Below are 13,926 nucleotides of genomic sequence, written 5' to 3' on the forward strand. Positions count from 1 at the left end.
AGGTATCCAAAAATGAGATTCCGCCCCCCCCAAACTTTCAGACAGACAATCTACATCTACCGAATTCTTTTCAAAGTGGAAATCCAGCCGTTCAGGAACGTGACCATGGACCTACTTGGATTCCATCACAGCCTTATGCAACATGAAGAAGTGAACAAAACAGAGCCTTCCTATTTCACACACATTCGTCCAGCATTGCCCCACCATGGCTCTGCTTCTTGGCTTCTCCCTTCCTTGAGCAACTTAACTCTTTCCTAAGCCACGGCCCTCAGTTTGCAAGACCTGAACAAGGCTGTGAACAGTAGGCTGTTTTGGAGGGCATTAATTCATAAGGCAGGACCTGGTTTGGTGGCACCGCTCTCTCCCTCGGGATAGGGCATCGGGGTCTTTCTAGGGTTGCCAGCCTCCAGGCAGGACCTGGAGGTCTCTCAGAGTTAGAACTGCTCTCCAGGTGAGAGTGATCAGTTCTCCCAGAGAAAATGGCTGCTTTGCAGAGTGGGACTCGGTGACATTGTGCCCCACTGAGGTCCCTCTGTCCCCAGGCTCCACCCCCCTCCCAAATCTCTAGGTATTTCCCAACCCAGGGCTGGCAACCCGAGGACTTTCCCTGACATAAGCTTAGGCCTTTGCACTTGTGTGTGTGCTAGTCAGGAATGTCACAAGTAATACTCACTGGAGAAGACCCTGATGCTGGGAAAGATTGAAGGTCAAAGAAGATGGGGATGGCAAAGGATGAGATGGTTAGACAGTGTCACAGATGCAGTAACATGAAGTTGAGCAAACTTCAGAGGACGGCGGAAGACAGGAGGGCCTGGCGGGAGCTGGTCCATGGGGTCGCGAAGAGTCGGACTCGACTGTGCGACTGAACAACAATGCATTTCTCTACCAGAAAGACCACAACTGACCTGTTGCATGAGCTTGTTGTACAGTTGTTAAAGGAAAACAGTCTTCGCGTGGATAAAGACATTCCACTGTAAATCCAGCCCTGTTTAGATCTGGCACATTCTCAGCCTGTGTATTAAACAAAGAGATAAATCACAGTTAGAGGCCTATAGCCCCCCCCCCCCCACTTCTGAGTCAATATCTAATCCGCAGTCCATGGGTGAACCATTTTCCTTCCTCTCCGCTGCTCCACCCCCAGGCTATGCACCTTCCATTGCCCACCTTTTCTTTCCCCCACCACCATCCCTCCTGGTCTGGACGCAGTCTCTTGCATGGTCTTCAGCTTGGTAGCCAATAGCCCAATTCCGTGAGTCTTTATCCGAAGCAAGGCTCACTGAGTTCAAAGGAGTTCCTGCTCTGTTACTTTGAATACGAATGCAAGTGGAAAAGGGAAAAATAAGTCGTGCCCCTTTAACAGAGACTTAACTATGGGGTGGGGGGCAGTGGAAGCTTTTCCGGGCATAGAGGTAAACGGCTAGGGATGCCGGCCTCTGGCTGGGCCCTGGGGATCCCCTGGAATCACAGCTCATCTCCAGACTACAGAGCTCAGTTCCCCTGGAGAAAATGGCAGCTTTAGAGGGTGGACTCTGTGGCATTGTACCCCACTGGAAGTCCCTGCCCTCCCCAGGCTCCACCCCCAAATCTCCAAGAATTTGGCCAGCCCTCCCCCCCCATCCCCTGCCACTGTCCAGGGGGGACCTGGCAACCAGGCCCGTAGCTGACGTGGGGCCCATGGGCCCTGCCCCCCTAGCAGTTTTTATGGGGCCCCTTTCTGAGCCTCAGCTCCCCTACCCCAACTCCCTCTGATTGCCTGTCAGCCTGTTGGCAGGGAGGACAAGGGCAGTGATTTCAGAGGCTGTCCCTGGTGCTGTGCAGCGGGAAGAGGCACGGGGGTTCCTTGGGGGGGGAGCTGGACCCGGAGGCTGTGGCTGCTGCAGCCCTTGCCCTGGAGCCTTTGATTGGATTAGCAGCCCCCCCCCAGGCCCCCTCCCTAAAAAGTCCTTAGCTACAGGGCTGCTGGCAACCCTATAAACTGCATCACCTGATCATCAAACGGATAGGGTTGCCAATCCCCAGAGGGTGGCTAAAGGTCTCCCAGAATTACAACTGTTCTAGAGGTTACGGAGATCAGTTCCCCTGGGGGGAAAATGGTTGCTTTGGAAGGTGGACTTTCAAGAACGACCAGAAGAACCGCTCAGACATGTGTCAGCCTCGGAGGGCAGGGATAGTTCTGTTTGGAGCAGCAACACAAACCCTCTAGTTGGGGAGGCCAACTTTCCCACTGGCACCTTCAGTGGTGTTACTGGCTGGGTTTGCAAGCATTATTCTGCAAAGCACCCCCTGCTAATTTCAGCACATCAGGATGCTGTTGAAAGCGCAAGAGAAGGCCAGGCCAGATTTCTTTATCTGGTTTGTTGGCAACAATAAGAAGAAAAACATACCACAGTGGGCATCTCCTTTCACCACAGGGGGAGATTCCTGTGTATTCGTCTCAAATGCTGCTTTCGCACAGAGGTTCTTCTCCAGTTTGGCTTCCAAACGGAGTGCTTTTGGCAGGAAGGGGGGAGCACCCCCACAACATCATACTTGAACCACTCATTTGCCAACCTCAGTATGTTCTTTCCCAAGCCTGCTTTGCGCCAATGGATCACACCATCTGGATGAAAACCTGCCCTGCGGAGGCACTTCGTGTGAGCTAGCTCACAGTTTTCTTTAGCCTTCGGCTCACACATTTTCGTCTTCGCTCAGGAAGGAGGGCTCCAGAGCAAACTAATTGATGCAGCAGCCAAATTGCTCGCTCACAACTTTAATGCCGGTAGCTCACAAAGGAGACTTTTTGCTCACAAGACTCCACAGCTTAGCGGGAGCATTGGCTGCCAGATCCGTCAGACCACCTGGTGGGAGATGGGGATGAACTTACCCAGAGCAGGGAGGGAAGAAGCCAGAAATAAACGCGACATGCCTACGTTACCCAGAAGTAATGTCAGGACATCGGGGGAGAATTAGGGTTGCCAACTCCCAGGTGGAAGTTCCTGCAGATTTGGGGGCAGAACATGGGAGGGCAGGGCTTGGGGAGGAGAAGGACCTCATCAGGGTATAATGTCACAGAGCCCTCCCACCCAAAGCAGCCATTTTGTCCAAGGCAGCTGATCTCTGTAGTCTGGAGGCTGGCCCGTAGCTAACATGGGGCCCACGGGGCCTGGCCCCCTAGTGTTTCTTCTGGCCCCCCTCTCCTGGGCTGTCCCCAAAGTGCTCTAACTTACCACCTGCACTGTACTTTCATTTAATTAGCTGGCAGGCCCCCCCGAGGCCCCCTCCCCCCAAATTCCCTAGCTACAAGGCTGTCTGGAGGTCAGTTTTAGGCCGCGGTTACACGGACCTCTTACCGCGCTAGTTTTCCCGCAGTTCTTCTATCCGCGACATTTTATATCGCTTGGAGGTGGTCAGATGGTCCCTCTGTCTTCCGCTTCACTCGCGCAAAGTACTGATCACACAGCGTGCCGTCCCCGCGGCGGCGCGGGGTGTTTTTTTTAAAAAAAACCTGCGCATGCGCTTGTCTTCCCATGCGCATGGCAAATTACAGCTTGAACAAGCAACATCGCCGTTACCAAACTGCATCAGCGTTACCAAACTGTCAATACACGTGATCGAAGACGTAAAGGAAAACGAGAAAGAAAACGGGGTTAAACATGCGCTTGGGCGTACATACAAACTAAAAAGACCGAAATAAAAGCTAGTGCCTGTTTGCACATGCGCATAACTTAAACCGGAAACACAAAAAAGGGGGGGGGGAGGGTAGGGTGGTCACGGCGGATTGCTGTCCAGATACCAAAACCGCGGATGCAAAGCGCGAGATATCAGAAAAACACCTGTTCCAACGGGTGTCAGAAAACGCGGATAAAAAGAGCGAAAACCGCGGGACTCAGCCCGCTTCAGTGCGGGAGACGGGTTTGCCAATATGAACAGGAAACTTTAATGCGCGAGGGATCAGCAGCGAAGCTCGCACTAAATGTCCGTGTGACCTGACCCTTAATTTCAGGAGGACCCAGGTCCCACCTGGAGGTCGGCAATACTACAGAGAATTCTTGTGATAGGGAAGCCTGACTGTTCCTGGGATAGCCCCCACCGTCAAGGTTGGTTGCACCAGACTTTGCAAAGGCCTCTTTTGGCTTGCCCAATAGCCGAGGAGATCTGTGTGGAATTCATTGAAGTTGGGCAAACCTTCTGCCTCCCCCCCCCCACTATCCCAGCTCAGACTTGAAAAGGAAGCCGACCAGGTAGAGGAGGGAACCAATTAGACAAGATTTGGAGATGTCTGTTTCCGTGGCAACGTCCCAATTAGGCCTAAGAAGGAAAGAATTGGGTTGCGCTTTGATCTGGCTTCCCTGGAGGAAGCTGGGATGTAAAGCGAGCGCCTGATGCGTGGAAAGCCAGTGGCAGGCCTCTGGCTTCAGGCTGCCTGGCAAGGAAGCCTCATTTCGCTGGAGCAGGGCCGGCCTGTCTCTTCTACGCGGAGAAGCCCTCTTGTTCCTTGTGTTTTAGACAGAGAGAGCAAACAGGCACTGCCTCAGAAAAGCCAGTAGTCCAGAGGAAGGAGGCTCATAAGTGTGGCAAAGCAAAGCGTGCAGAGCCAAAGAAGCGACATGAAGAGAGTGTCAGACTGGTCGCCCAGGTACAAGCCTCACTGAGGGACCTTGGCCAAGTCACTCGTTCTTTGCCTAACCTCCTTCACTGAGTTGACATTAGGCTTGCCAGGCAACCAGCAGGAGGGCTGTGGGCAGGAATGGGGGAGATGTGATGCAACCAGCAGGAGGGCTGTGGGCAGGGATGGGGGAGACGTGATGCTGGCTATGACATCATGTCACCTCTGGTTTAAAAAGTAGCAAAGCCACTGAATTGCCAGTGATTCCCAGGGCTACTCTGTGTAACTTCCAGTGATGCCACAGCCAGCATCGCAAGGTTTTTAAAATCTTTCACCAGCCACTGCTTAGACTGGCAGTGGGCAATGGGAACAAGAACGGGGGATTCCCCGCCACCACCAGAGGCTTGGCAGCCCTAGCTGACATGGAAAGTGGGTGTATGCCAGCACCCCCTCCTACCATAGAGTTTCAGATGAATCCTAGAGAGTCATCCTGATGGGCTGATGTCACTTCTGGATAGGGTTGCCAGGTCCCCTTGCCGCGTCAATGAGGGGATGTGGGGCGTGTTCCAGAACATTCCCCACTGCAATGATATCACCTGGAAGTGATGCCATTGCATCAGTGACGTTGCACGGGGTGCTCTGGTTTGAGGACACAACTCTATGGTTTTAGGCCAAATTTACCATAGAGTTTTGCCCTCAAACCAGAGTATCCTGCACAATGTCCCCTATGTGATGATGTCACTTCCAGGTGACATCGTCACATCGGGGACATCACACTGGATCTTGGCTGTTTGGGAGGGCAGAGTTTCCCCACTAGCCAGCTGGCCAGCAGTGGGCTGAAGCCCCAAAAATTGAGGGAACCCCCACCAGGACCTAGAGACTGGCAGCCCTACTTCTGGATCACACCAGAAATGATGATGTGGTATCAGCCAAATGCCGACCCCCCCCCCATTTTCCCTTTACAACAACACTGTGAGGTAGGTTAGGCCTGACTGGCTCAAGGTTACCCAGTGCACTTCCATGGCAAATTAAGGGTGTGTCTCCTAGGTTGCAGTCTGACTTTCTGTCCACTGCACCACAGTGAGTGATATGCTTGACATGGATTAACACATGGAATTCACTGCCACAGGAGGTGGCGGCGGCTACAAGCATGGACGGCTTCAAGAGGGAATTAGATAAACATGGAACAGAGGTCCATCAGTGGCTATTAGCCACAAGGTATAGATAGGAACTCTCAGTCTGGGGCAAGTGATGCACTATATTCTTGATGCTGGGGGGGGGGGCAACAGTGGGAAGTCTTCTAGTGTCCTGGCCCCACTGCTGGACCTCCTGATGGCTCCTGATATTTTTGGTCACTGTGTGACACAGAGTGTTGGACTGGATGGGCCATTGGTCTGATGCAACATTGCCTTCTCTTATGGGTGTGGAAATCCTAGGCCCTACAAAACAGGTTACTGACTCCATTTTTTAAAATGAAAACTGGGGATTCAGAGAACCTGATACACAGTTTATAACATTATATTGATATAATAATATTTAATTGCTGGGTGTTTTAAAACACTGATAGCCCAGGAAGGGGGGACGCCACTGCTAGGGGACATGGTCAGGAAAACTGCTGGACAATCAGCCGTATAGAAGCCCCACTGCCGATGCACTGTATCAATAGGCACTATGGGGAAACCATACATGCCTGTCCTCTTATGCAAAACACTAGGGAATATGAAGGTATTTTTCTGAAATACCAGTTCCTAGACCTAGAGAGAAAAAAGTAACAGCTGACAGGGCCTGGTAGAGGCAACCATTTGTGAATGCTGTAGTCAGCTAATGGGGCCCAATAACTCCTTAAAGCAGAGCGATACAAGGATAGCCCTATTCGGCAGTTTGTCCAAGCACCTGGTAATTGGGAGCCTCCTGCCTCTAACTGGGAGCTCTGTCTCCAGCTAAGAGCCATTGATAACTCTTGCCAAGCTAAGAGCCATTGAGTGCACTGAACACTTAGTAATCATTGCTTTTTTAAAGAAGCCACTCCAGTTAGCAGCCATCACAAAAACCTGGAACAAGGAATCCCATAATGTTCTGTACTGTCTTTTGCCAGCCTTGGAGCCACAACCAATCACAGAGCAAAAAGCCCTCACATTTCCAAATGTGTTTGCTTGATCCCTTCTTTTCTTCTGTCTCCTCTAGGCACAAAGGCAGTCCAGTACCTCCCAGTTTTTAGCGAGTAGAGACTGCAACCGCTACCTCCCGAGATGGAAAACGTTGCTGACAATTTCTCCTGTTACGACCCTTCCATCGTTGACTACCGTTATGTGTCGGTCAGCTGGGGCATTGTGGTGACAGTCCTTGGCACAGTGGGCAATGTGCTGACGCTGCTGGCCTACGTGGCGGAGCCCAAGCTGCAGACGCGCTTCAATCTGCTGATTGTCAACTTGACTTTAGCTGACTTGCTCTACTGCACCTTCCTGCAGCCCTTCTCCGTCGACTCCTACCTTCACCTCCACTGGCGGGCGGGCGCCGACTTCTGCCGTGTCTTCGGGATGTTGCTTTTCGTTTCCAACTCAGTTTCCATCTTAACCCTCTGCCTCATCGCTGTCAGCCGATATCTCCTCATCGCCAATACGGCCCTCTTTGACCGGGTCTTTTCCCGCCTCAGAATGATCCTCATCAGCCTGGTCACCTGGGTCATTGGCTTTGCCAGCTTCGCGCCCTTGTGGCCTGTCTATGTACTGGTACCCAAAGTCTGCACCTGTAGCTTCCACCGCCTCCGAGGCCGGCCCTACACCACCATCCTCATGGCCCTCTACTTCGTGGTAGGCCTCAGCTGCGTCGGCATTTTCTACTACCTCATCCATCGCAAAGTCAAGGTGGCCGCCCAGGCCATGGATCAATATAAGCTGAAGAAAGCCAGTCTGAAAGGAGTCCACGTGGCTGGAACCAGCTCAGCAACGCCGGGACATTACCAAGAACTCGACAGCGGGGTTGATAGCGTGGGACCTTCCCAGCAGTCCAGTGAGGGTATGCCCTCTGAGCCGACTTCCAAAACCAGTGTTCCTTCAGCTTCGGAGAACGGTGAAACTCATCCTGTGCCTCAGCCTATGGCGCCGCCAAAGAAAGCAGCTGTTTGCAAGCCAAAGGACAGCAACACTGAATTCCGCCGGGTGACCCGCATGTGCTTCGTGGTCTTCATTTTCTTTGTCGTGTGCTACATCCCCTTCATGTTGCTCAACATCTTTGATTCCAAAAACCGGGCCCCAGTTGTCCTGCACATGATTGCTGCCAACCTCACATGGCTCAACAGCTGCATCAATCCGGTGCTTTATGCTGCTATGAACCGCCAGTTCCGCGACGCCTACAGAGGTGTGCTCTACAACTTCACACGGAGATTTCACTGCTGTCGTTAACTAGAAGGACAGCATTCCCTATCTCTGAGAATGTCTTTTCTGACTGACCTTGGCTTGTCCACAGTTTCGGATGTCACCAGGAAGTAGCATGGAATGTCACAGCAGTTGGCATTTATAGGTCCTCAGGCACTTCTTGAAGCTGGGGTGGGGAACCCCACTTGTGAGATTAGTAGCCAGCGACGGAACTATTTCGCCTTGATGGACTTCAAGGAATGAGAGCAACCGCTGCCCCTGCACAGAGCCTCTTGTGGGCAAACACCTGCAACAAGTTCTCTTTTCCAATAAGCATAGACACTGAAAACACTGCCTAGTCTGCACATTATTGTTTGTATATATTGTTTTTGATTGTATTTTTATATCTATATTTTTTCCACGCACGTACACATATAAATAAATAGCCATATTTCTGTCTCACACCCACCAAGACTACTATTCTTGGTGGTGGCACAGAACCCAGAAAATGCCCTACCTCTCGAGACTCACTGGGGATGTCATTTTCCTGCCAGGAGAAAAATAATGTAAAGAAACCTGTTGGCAGAGACGCTATGATTTCACTTTCCAGAAACGATGTCAGTCTGCTCTAGGAATCACTGGAGTTCCTGAAGATTCCCAGAGGAAATTGATGTCACTTCCACGTCGTTGTCATCTCCGAAGTGAGATCATGCCATCACCGATGGCAACCCCGTGCCCTTGCCCTCCTGGCTCCCACCAGTTCCCAAGCCGTATCTGGAAACCCTAGGACTCACCCAGGGGTCATTTCGTAGAAAAAGCGGTGCAGGAGCTCATTAGCATAACTTATCTGCATATGCCACTCTCCCTGACATCACCGGAAGTGTGTCAGAAGGCAACACCCACCGCTCAGGCTCCACTGGACTGTTTTGGATTGCTAGCTATTGGGGGGGGGCACGCACAGATCTGCCCTCACAGAGGAGGGAGAGGTTGTACCTGAAGGCGGGATGGGGGCCCCTCTGCAACTTACCTGGCTGCTTCTTGCTCCTCGTGGCCCGACTGAGGGCTGCGGGGAGCAGGGGGTGGGGCTTGTTGCATGTGCCCACCCCCTGGGCTCCTTACTGCCGGAGCTCCGCTCCTGTGCGCTCTCGCAGGAAATGACCCCTGAGAGAGCAACAAGATCCTTTCAGTTAGGGCTGGCTTTTTGGCAGCCTTAGCTAAGTCTGGTTTTTATTTGCCTAGACTGTATTGGGACCTGCTCTGTTTCCCAGCTGTAAAACAGAGAGAAGTTGGCACTCTGAATCAATTTCTGCTGGATGACCCAGAGGAAGTCCTTCTCTTTACTCCTCTCCCTTGTGTCCATTAATTCAGGCACTGGCTCCTCGAGGGTATGATACTAGGAGCAGGGGGTGTTTGGAGTTGGTTCAAATTAAAGCTGTTGCCCACTAGAACAGATTGGAACAGTCACCCCAATAGCTTGGCTGCTAAACACTTAGTCTGATTTCACACAAGAGCTGCGCCATGGTTGTGCCTCCCTCTGCCCCACTTCTATCGGTCAATTTCCCACTCGAAGCCATGCGGCCGCATTTTGACCCGCGGGTTCACCAAATTTCCCCCACGGTTTCGTGATCCTGTTTTTTGGGGATCACGAAACCCACGGGGAAAATCGAGCAAAGCTGCGGGTCAAAATGCGGCCGCGCGGCTTCGAGTGGGAAATTGACCAATAGAAGTGGGGCAAAGGGAGGTGCGACCGCGGCACAGCTCTTGTGTGAAATCGGTCCCAGTGTTGCCAGGCCAGTTTGGCCAGGGATCCTGGAGGTTTTTTGGCCATCTTCTGGGCATGGAACAGGGGTCACTGGGGTTGTGGGGGGGAGGTATTTGTGAATTTCCTGCATTGTGCAGGCAGGCAGGCAGTTGGACTAGATGACCCTGGAGGTCCCTTCCAACTCTATGGTTCCATGATTCTAACTCTGGATGGGGAAATTCCTGGAGCTTTGGGGACGAAGCCTAGGGAGGGAACTTAACAGGGCTCTGATGCCACAGAGTCCACCTTCCAAACCTGCCATGTTCTCTAGAGGACTAGCTCTCTAGCCTGAAAATAAGCTGTAATTCACAGAGAACTCCATTCCCCACCTTTTATTTAGGAACTACATCCTAGATAGTGAAGCTTAAGAGACAGAGACAGAACTAATCTAAACTACCTTGGATGGGTCCGGATGTAGAGAGGCATCCAGAGGTCATTTCGGGGGGGATCGCAGGGGGATCGCAGTTCCCCCGGGTGAGGTACGGGGGGGGCACATGATGAAGCCCCGCCCCCCACTTCCGGCCGCCCCGCTTCCGGTCCTCATTCAGTCAGGAGGAGGCAGGAGAAGAGGGAGGGTAAGTTGCTTCCTCCCTGCCTCTCCCCACCCCTGCCTGCCTGGGGAAGCCGGGACCATTGGGGGCGGGGGGTGTGGCCTTATGACACACTTCCGGTGATGTCAGGGGGTGTGGCCTTAGGACACACTTCCGGTGATGTCAGGGGGTGTGGCATATGCTAATGAGTTATGCTAATGAGTCCCCCTAGCTCTTTTTCTACAAAACGACCCCTGGAGGCATCCATCACCCATCGTGGATGTGTGTGAGAGTGTGATGGTGTGTGAGGGGGAACGGAAGGAAGAGAGGCAATTTCTCTGAGATCTGTCAGTCTGCTTCAAAGGGACAGTAGTGACAGGACAGTAAAACAGGAAGAAAACCCACAGTCGGCCCATCTATCTCACTGACTTGTTTGCAAACCCCCCCCCCCCTGGAGGCTGAGGCCTGAGATAGCCTTCTCTAGGCCTTCTCTTCCAACATACCCCACATAATAGCCTCTGTTTCTCCTGCCCCATTCCTTCCTGTAACCTGCTGCTTGTGGGACACAACTGAAGTGCCTTCTGCTTGCTTCACAAGCCGGAGAATGAAGGATGAGACCTGCTGGGCAGAGGTGAAAGGACATGGATACAGGCCAGTAAAGTAAGAAACTGGTCCCTCCCATCTCCTGCTTTGAGCCCCCCAAGAGAGACAGTGCTGATAAGAAACAGATGTTACTTCAGCTCTGGGAAGGAAAAATGGGGGCAGCTTCTCTCACTGAACTGGTAGAAATTAGAGGTGGAAAGGGAGATTCCCTGTAGATTCTCACAGCAGCATGATTGGAAGCGACCAGCGTGCCTGGTGCTTTTAGCAGCTGTAAGGTCTATTCATATGGTTGCCAACTTGTGGGTGGGAAATTTCTGGAGATTTGCTGGTGGCGCCTGGGGAAGGCAGGGTTTGAGGAGAGGAGTGACCTCAGTAGGGCATAATGCCATCTAGTCCATCCCCCATAGCAGCCATTCCCCCCCCCCCAGGAAACTTATCTTTATAGTTTGAAAATCAGTTGTAATCCCAGGAGATCTCCAGGTACCACCTGGAGGTTGGCAAACCTATGTATGCACCTTGCTGAAGCCAAGCGAGCCTGAGACTCTTCACAGCCTGAATGGAGGAAGGCCTACGGATCCTCTGTAAGCTATCAAATTCTATGAGGAGTTCTACGATAAACAAAACAGGAATTTTGCAGGGGTGTCTGCAGTGAGGCTTGCTCCTGACAGACCTGGAAGATTCAGTGGCCTGATCCTTCTTCACGCCCAAGATAACACAAGATCTTAAAGCGGATCTCCCTTCCTTTCCTGAAACTCTGATTTTCCTAAACTATGTAATATAGTCATGTCATGTATGGTCCGTGTGGATAAGATTTCCCCATTGCATGATGTTCTTTGCGTATGATGGTGTTCTTTTTTAAAAATATATTTAATAAAATAATTCATAACAATTTTAGAAATATCTGATCTCCAGACTTTGTGTTCCCTCACATCATATTCGGCTTCACTGACTACTAGGAGCCCCCAGTCTCAGTGTGTGGAAATGGTAAACTGTTGTTTCCTCTGCGATGTTGTGTTCCACTCCTTGCTCAAGAGCTGGACTTCCAAGATGAAACGGTGTGGAAGCTGCCTAAGTGTTACAGTTGCTAAACTTAGGGCTGCCAAGTGGGGACGGGTGGTGGGTAAACCCCCGCTTTGGAGGCCCAATTTCTGCCGCCGCGGATTCGGGTCCCAGGGGGAACTCCGCCCCCCCGAAGCTCAGCGTGGCGTCGATCACGTTGGGGGCGTGGCCCCGATCGTTGGAGGGAAAACTCTATGGTTTTCCCTTCGACGATCGGGGCCATGCCCTCAACGTGATCGACGTCGCACGTCACTTCCAATCGACGTTGCGCGTCCACCTACGGCTCTCGGAGTTTGGCGACGCTCCCCTGCCGCCAAGGTAAATAGACTTGGCAACCCTAGCTAAACTTCAGGTGAGGCCCAGAGATCTTCTTGAGTTACAAGTGATCTCCAGGATACTGAGATCAGTTCCCCTGGAGGAAATGGCAACTTCAGAGGATGGACTTTATAGCATCACATCCCTGTTGAGCTCCTTCCCAAAGCGATACCCCCAAAGCTCTGGAAACTTCCTAACCTGGAGCTGGCAACTGCATTAAATGTGCTGCCTGCAATTATGTAAACTCAGAGAGACATTTTTGAGTAAATATGAATTCAGGGCTATTTTTGGGCAGGAACGCACAGGAACGGAGTTCCGGCTGGCTCCTGAGTTGGCCACACCCAGCAGGAACTCATTAGCATAATAGGCCACACCCAACAGCAGAAACTCATTAGGATTGGCTACATTAGGGGTGTGTGGCCTAACATGCAAAGGAGTTCCTGCAACAAAAAAAGCCCTGGGTTTTGACAACAAACAAGGTAAACAGAATAAGAAGCAAAAGGTGGGTGTGTCTGGATGACCCCACTTCTGTGAACATGGGGTGTGTGGCCTAATATGCTAATGAGCTGTGCTGTCAGGGGTGTGTCCTAATAAGCAAATGAATTTCTGCTGTTGGGTGTGGCCTGTTATGCTAACGAGTTCCTGCTGGGCTCTTTCTATAAAAAAAGCCCTGAATATGATCCAATAGCTAGCCATCTTTGCTAGGTGGACTTCTGTATTTCCAGCCGGGATTTTTTAAAAATGGGAAATGATGAAGCTGCTTGTAAGACTCTTGGCCTATCAAAGTCAGTGTTGTCTACTTCGACTGGCAGCAGTTCTCCAGGGTCTCGGTGGTTCTTTCAAATAACCCAACCACCTGATCCTTTAACTGGAGATGCTGGGGATTGGTCCTGGGACCTTCTGAAAAGCAGATGCTCTACCCCTAAGCCACAGGCCCACTTGTGATTTCTTCACCACCAATAGCAATTTCTATAACCCACTCACCAAACTATGTGTTTATATTTATTGATGAATATGAATCTGACCTGGATAGACCAGGCTAGCCCGACCTCAGAAGCTGAGCAGGGTCGGCCCTGGCTAGTATTAGAATGTGAATCCCCTCCAAGGAATACCAGGATTGCGATGCGGACTGGAGGCAGGCCATGGCACACCAACTCTGGATGTCTCTTGCCTTGAAAACCCTACAGGGTTGCCATAAGTCAACTGTGACTTGATGGCAAAAACGAAAACAATAGTACGAATTGTTTCTGTCAGGAATCATGGTTCAGTCAAAAAACCCGCCCCACAGTTGCTTTTAAGAAGAAGTGAGCAGTGACTCACGAAAGCTCCTGGCCTGCCACAAGTTTTGTTAGTCTTTAAGGTGCTACTGGACTCTTGCTCTTTTCTACAGTTATTTCTAAGTCCAGAAACATTTGCCTAGTTAGAATAAAGACCTCCTTAGGTTTTAAAAAAATTGTTACTCTTTTTTATTCCCCTTTAAGTACTCTGCAGTGCTGACCAGAACAGTAGTTAAAGGGAAGGGAAGGGTTTTCAGGATCATTGCAGCATTCTAATGGGGACAGACTGCTCTTGACCAATCTGCCCTGGAGAATCTTGGGAGGGCTAAGCTACGGATCGGGTGGGTGGAGTTTGAGGCACTCCCACTTTATGAAGGAAGGCACCATCTGCCAGTTTGGTGTA

The 13,926-nt window shown here is 51.4% G+C and overlaps 1 protein-coding gene across 1 annotated transcript; it reads left to right on the forward strand.

Annotated features, from left to right (window-relative positions):
• The first annotated feature begins 6,804 nt into the window (after window positions 1–6,804).
• GPR84 (G protein-coupled receptor 84) lies at window positions 6,805–8,748 on the forward strand. Its single transcript, XM_015425683.1, has one exon. It carries the CDS (start codon window positions 6,835–6,837, stop codon window positions 7,984–7,986), a length of 1,152 nt encoding a protein of 383 aa, XP_015281169.1. The 5' UTR covers window positions 6,805–6,834; the 3' UTR covers window positions 7,987–8,748.
• Window positions 8,749–13,926: the final 5,178 nt, after the last annotated feature.

This window comes from Gekko japonicus, unplaced genomic scaffold, assembly GCF_001447785.1.
Source record: "Gekko japonicus isolate JY-2015 unplaced genomic scaffold, Gekko_japonicus_V1.1 scaffold1289, whole genome shotgun sequence".
NCBI classification, from domain to species: Eukaryota; Metazoa; Chordata; class Lepidosauria; order Squamata; family Gekkonidae; genus Gekko; species Gekko japonicus.

Bases quoted from the DNA above. Each gene is read 5' to 3' on its own strand.
- GPR84 (XM_015425683.1), top strand. From the start codon at position 6,835: ATGGAAAACGTTGCTGACAATTTCTCCTGTTACGACCCTTCCATCGTT.